This window comes from Abrus precatorius, unplaced genomic scaffold, assembly GCF_003935025.1.
Source record: "Abrus precatorius isolate BTA unplaced genomic scaffold, Abrus_2018 Scaffold3, whole genome shotgun sequence".
NCBI classification, from domain to species: Eukaryota; Viridiplantae; Streptophyta; class Magnoliopsida; order Fabales; family Fabaceae; genus Abrus; species Abrus precatorius.
In genome coordinates, this window is record NW_020874373.1 from 11,638,204 (window position 1) to 11,643,861 (window position 5,658).

The window sequence follows — 5,658 nt, forward strand, 5'->3', positions numbered from 1 at the left end:
AATTATGTCTTAAAGTGGATTAGTAATAAAGGATGCATGCAGTTGAGTTGATGGTGTTGGTAGTGATGTTTGATAAGAGTCGTAACTGACACAAATTAATATTTTGTGTTGAATGTTGACATTAAGTTTGTGAATTATTCATGGAATTGCAACTATGTGAACGATGAGACGCATAACAAAACAAATGAATGAAAGGAAGAGAATGCATAAAACGATTCAAACAATGTATTCCACAAGTACTCGTAACAAACAACCATTCCTCATCAATACGCACTATGCAAACAAACAACCTTACCATTTTCTTCCAATCCTTAAAATGCGCCAATTTCGTAACAACCATTCCATTATTATTTTTACTTTTTAAAATATTCATTCATTGAGAAAGCCTAACCACACCAACAAATAAATGATACTCAAATATCAATACCATTTTAACAATGTACCGTAAAAGATAAGCTACTAATGCTCAATGTTAAACGTAATTTAGCAATTCTTCAAACACTGACTTCACTCACGTTTTTGGTGTTGGTAGAGTCCTACAAAATGAACTAATTTGATTTATTTATTTTTAATTTAAAATAAGCTTGGTAGACTAAACCAAATATTGAAGTCATTTTTCAATTACAATATTTTGGATGGATATTTTTCAAATTTTAATAATAAAAATTTGAATTCATGCATTGTAAGTCTTGTCATTTATAAAATTGATTGTTTGGATGGTTATTTATAAAATAAAACTTATATAGATGCAAGAAATTAACCTAATGTAATGAAGTTTATTTTCTAGGTCTTGATATTGTAATAAAATTATTCAGTTTTGTGAAATAGTGATTTGTGAGAAAATCTCTTTCAATTCTCTCTATGCTTAGTAATTGTGGGATATAGAAGATTAGTAGGAGAAAGAACGTGGAAATATTAAGAGATAATTTTAAAAATCTCCTCTCTAATGGTGGATTTTCAAATTCACTCCTAGTTAAGAAAAAATACTCATTTAAAATGCTCAGAATTTTAAAAGCACCTTTATTTAATATGCAAACAAAATATTTAATATAAATCATTTTAAAAAGTACATCACCTCAAAATTTTTCGTCCAAACACATACTCAAGGTATTTATTTGGTTATGTTTGGTTTATGAGTAAATCATCCGCATATAAACATTTGTCATATAAATTTAAAGTACTACTTCACAAAGCCTCAACCTCTGGCATTTTTCTTTATATTAAATAGGCTTCTGTTGAAAGAAAAAAAGGCTTCTTGCTCTGCATCGCCAATCTTCCTCCTCTGCCATGCTTCCTATGCCATGTTCCCCATTCCCCCAATGTGTTGATATAAAACGACAGTTTGAAGTGTTAATTTTAACCATCATCACAATGAAAAGGGGATACTGAGACTTAGAAGCAAGGAATAAGGATTGGCCTGAAACATGGTGATCATCGGATTCAATGATATTTTTTTCTGGGGTAAGGGGAGGGAGGATTATATATAAGATATATAATGCATATATCCCAATGGTGTTCTGGTCTAATAAGACATGTATTCTCATTATTGATTTTAAAAAAGTTTTTAAAACAATAAAAATAAAAGTAAAAGTATTTATGTAGTCTTAAACATAAACGCGTATTCGACACAAATACGCTAATTTTCTGGTCAAATGGTGTTTTGGTCTAGGAAGCATGAATACGGCACAAAACATAGATATATACAGGCACTGTTTTGAAGTATCCGTGCTTCCTAGTCCTCTTTTTCACTGCAATGAGAACATGAACACCTATTTAGTAAGTGTAATTTCATAAACATATGTATGAAGTTCGGACGAAAATGATTTGAACTATTTTTAAAATGCTGGTGGTGAATGCTAACATAACTGCACACAGCAATCTTAGGAGTTAAGGACTTATAATAACTAAAAAGAGAGTTAAAAGAAATAGGAGAACGTAAGGTTAGAGGTTTCCGTCAATCTTGTATCATTTGCATGTGGAACTATGCTCTTAGTAAGAAAGGAAAAATCCTTTGTGGAGAGAAATCCTTTGAGGAGAGATTTCTCTTATTTTCTGTAATTTTTATTCAGTTCAATAGTTTTTTTTTTAATTTCCATTTCTAATCTTTGTTTATAACAATTGGTTCAGCCTGCCGGGTACGCGAAGATTTGAATGAATTCTTCAGAGCTGTTTTGTTCTTCCCTTTAAGTAGAAAGGGTTGCTTTATTAGAATGAACACAACTTCCATACGAAAACTAGCATACTCAATCATCCAAAGTAATTCAAAATCCTACATAATCTGCATAAACGACTGCACTTCATGATATTATAAGCGGTAATTCAAAAACCATCTTATCTTCGATGCACTCTCATAAACTATAAATGCCAATGAAAGGCATCAACACTGATGCAATCCAAAGTTTCCCATCTCTCTCTTCCACTTCACTGATGAACTTCAAGGTTTTTCCTTCATAATCTTCCAAGACTTCTAAAATCTCTCCTTTATCACTTAGCTTTACAGCAGTGGCATGAGGCTTCCACCCGGCAAATGACGAGTGCAACTGCTTGATGTTAAATCCAAGCTTTAGCAGTGTCTTTCCTGCCCATGGATTTGAAGAAAGCCACTTTGCAAAAGGACTTCCTTTTGCATGAAGGGCTACCCAGAACTGCCCTTCTGAATTTCGTCTAATATTGTCTGGAAAACCAGGTACAACTGCAAAAGTATCCACTTCGCCAGCGTTAGGTCCTCGAAGCCAAAGCCGCAAGATCCTGAAAGAAGTAGTTTCTGCTACCAGAACAAATGAGCCATCTTTGCTTAAAGCAACACCATTGGCAAAAGCAAGGTTGCGTAATAAAACTGTTACTTTTTTTGTTAGTTTGTCATATTTCATTAACCGGCCAGTTTTGTCTCCACTAAGGAGTACAAGCATAAATTCCCTGCACACAAAAAAGGCCAAAGTTTAGATGAAAAATTCTCTGCAAATAAAAGTTTTTCTATTAGTACTTAAATATTTTAGTTCCATACACATCTTCTAGGACTAGTAGTATTCCCTCAAAGTGTTAGAAGATGTAAATGAACAAAAGATCATCTTGCTGGAAATTAGAACAGCAAACATTATCTACATAGGTTTAAGGGGGAAAAAAGGCAAATTTGATGAATATTATTTTTTTCAAACTTTAAGCATTCAGTTTTTATTTGACTTGAACAACAGAACAGGTGATTAATACTTTGTTAATAAAGAAAATTCCAACATTCCAAACCAGGATATTTCATCTTAGTAAGGAAACATTTTATTTTTTATTTTATTTTATTTTATACAATGAAGAGACAGTACAGTGTAAAATCACAAGGACTACTAATTAAGGAAATGCAGGCACACTTTCACTGTAGAAAGAAGGTGCGAGTTTGTGCTGAACTTACCTTCTCTGGAACATTGTGCTTGAATCACTGAAGTATATGACATCTTCATCTTCACTGATGTCCATGTCATTGGTAAATTGCAAGGGCTGACCTTCAACTTCTGTTACCACATCCATGGCCAAACCCCCTGTAGGTCCTACTACTTTTAGGCCAAGGTAGGCATCAGCAATGTACAGATCTCCACTTTTCTTATCAAACCTCAGTCCTAGTGGCCTCCCACAAACATGTTCCAACTCCAGCGCAAATGGATGTACACAGGCCAACCTTGAAAATCAGACCATTAAACTCATTAATTTCAAAAGAACATTATCCTAAGAGAAATAAGTATGAATTAGATCTACTGTCCTGATGTTTAAACAAAATTATCAGCATGTGTCAATGTTGCAAATCTCCTCTGATTAAAAACAATGTTAATTTAAACTTGAAGTCAACGGAAAAAAGGACAGAAAATTGTTTATCATCATTTCATCAGAATACTAATTGGTACAATCATTCATGCACAATTTGAAAGAGTTAGTAAAACAGACAGGAAGGTATTCATGCTCAAACAATACTATGGCCACTTGGAGCTAAAGGCAGAGAATGCATGCAATTTTATTTTATTTTTTAACCACTCCTCCTGCCTCTTGGAATTAAACCCATGCACCTACTATGATGCAAAACCAACCAGGCAGAATTTCCCACAAAGCATATAGGATGGACATAATGATCAATGTGTTAGAGCAAGTCTCCAATCTTCCAAAATGGGAATCAAAGGTTTGCAAATTAAATAATGCTGCTAAAGAAGATATCTATTCTCCTCGACCCTTTCGGTTTGAATTATTTGGGAAAACCATAGGACAAAACTTAAGTGCAATTGCTTAAGTGTTATCGGTGTTGTTTGCCAATCAAAGTAAAGTTTCACCCGAGTAACACACAACAATATTAAATGCAAAACTTTTATCAAGATAAAACGTTAATTTTAATTTTTTCCAAAAGCAGTTAAGGAACTGCATCTAAATTTTGTCCAGAATCCAAATTCATTTTGCTGCTAAAACACAGGGTGCTTCACACTCAACAACCTGCACATTTCTTTGCTAAACACTCAATAACAATTAATGCTGAGAATAAACCTTTCTTCAAGAGAATAATTAGCTCAGAACCTCAGCCCCGAACCTTACTCCTCGATTTAGCGAGGCATTAATGATGCAACTATCATATATCTCTATATGGTCTTACATTGCATGCGAAACCAAATAACAAGTACACGTTAAAAATAGTAAAAAATTACAAAATTTTCAATGACTCAATCCAACCACCTATTCTCAAATCCAAAAACTAGGCATCCAAACTTCACACTCAACTACCAAAACGCCAAAAAGAAAAAAAAATAAAAAAATCCAAACTTTCATCCTCAAAAATCAATAAACGTCCAAGAACTACCGACCCAATTGAATTCTCATGAACACAATAACATGAAACCTAAAAAACAACGATAAAACAAATAGAAACACAAAAGGGCTGTTAGTAGTAATTGACTAACATGTTACCTATTGAAACTGGTAACAGCAAATTCAGTCCAACCTCGTTCTTCCCCTTCCCACTTGAGAATCCGGCCATCGGCGACGCCGGTGTAAGGCCCACCGCCGTCACCGTCGAAAACGAGACTCTCCGGTCCAACGGCTCCGGTGACGTGGAGTATCTGAGAAGCGTGCAGTTGGTCCTTGGATCCATGAATAGGAGGCGGTGAAAACAGGGCTCGTGGGTTGAACAAGGCGAAGGTGATAGCGCATAGTGCAAGCACTGTTGCAGCAACGATGACGCTTGAGTTCATAACTAGAAGTACTGTGCAAGTTCAAGTCAATGCTGATGGAACCAACCAGAGTTTTGCGTGTTCTGTTTCTTTGTCCCTCCTCCACGCTTCAATCTCTAGTACTTTGAAAAAACAAGAAAACTTATTTAAATAAGCTTGTTTGTAAAATCAGAAAATAAAGAATTAATTTTTTAAAATAAATTTATGGATTAATATTGCTGGTTCAATGAGTAGTATCTCTTATACGTAGATGTTTTATTTTTAATTAACGTAAGTTAATACTATTTTTTATAATATAAAAACTAAAATTGTTTATTAGTAAACATTATTTTAAATTACATTATAATAGCTTTGTATTTCTTACAATTTCTAATTAGTTTTATTCAATTACTTATTCTTGATTTATTTATTAATTTAAATGAAATTTTAATATATAATAATTAAAATGAATTATTATATTTAATAT

General features: G+C 33.4%; 1 protein-coding gene across 1 annotated transcript; it reads right to left on the reverse strand.

Annotated features, from left to right (window-relative positions):
- Positions 1-1,955: 1,955 nt before the first annotated feature.
- Positions 1,956-5,304, reverse strand: LOC113862837 (protein STRICTOSIDINE SYNTHASE-LIKE 10). Its single transcript, XM_027496078.1, has 3 exons — positions 4,930-5,304; positions 3,401-3,664; positions 1,956-2,916 (listed from the first exon to the last, which is right to left on the reverse strand). Exons 1-3 carry the CDS (start codon positions 5,211-5,213, stop codon positions 2,349-2,351), a joined length of 1,116 nt encoding a protein of 371 aa, XP_027351879.1. The 5' UTR covers positions 5,214-5,304; the 3' UTR covers positions 1,956-2,348.
- Between the last annotated feature and the right edge of the window lie 354 nt (positions 5,305-5,658).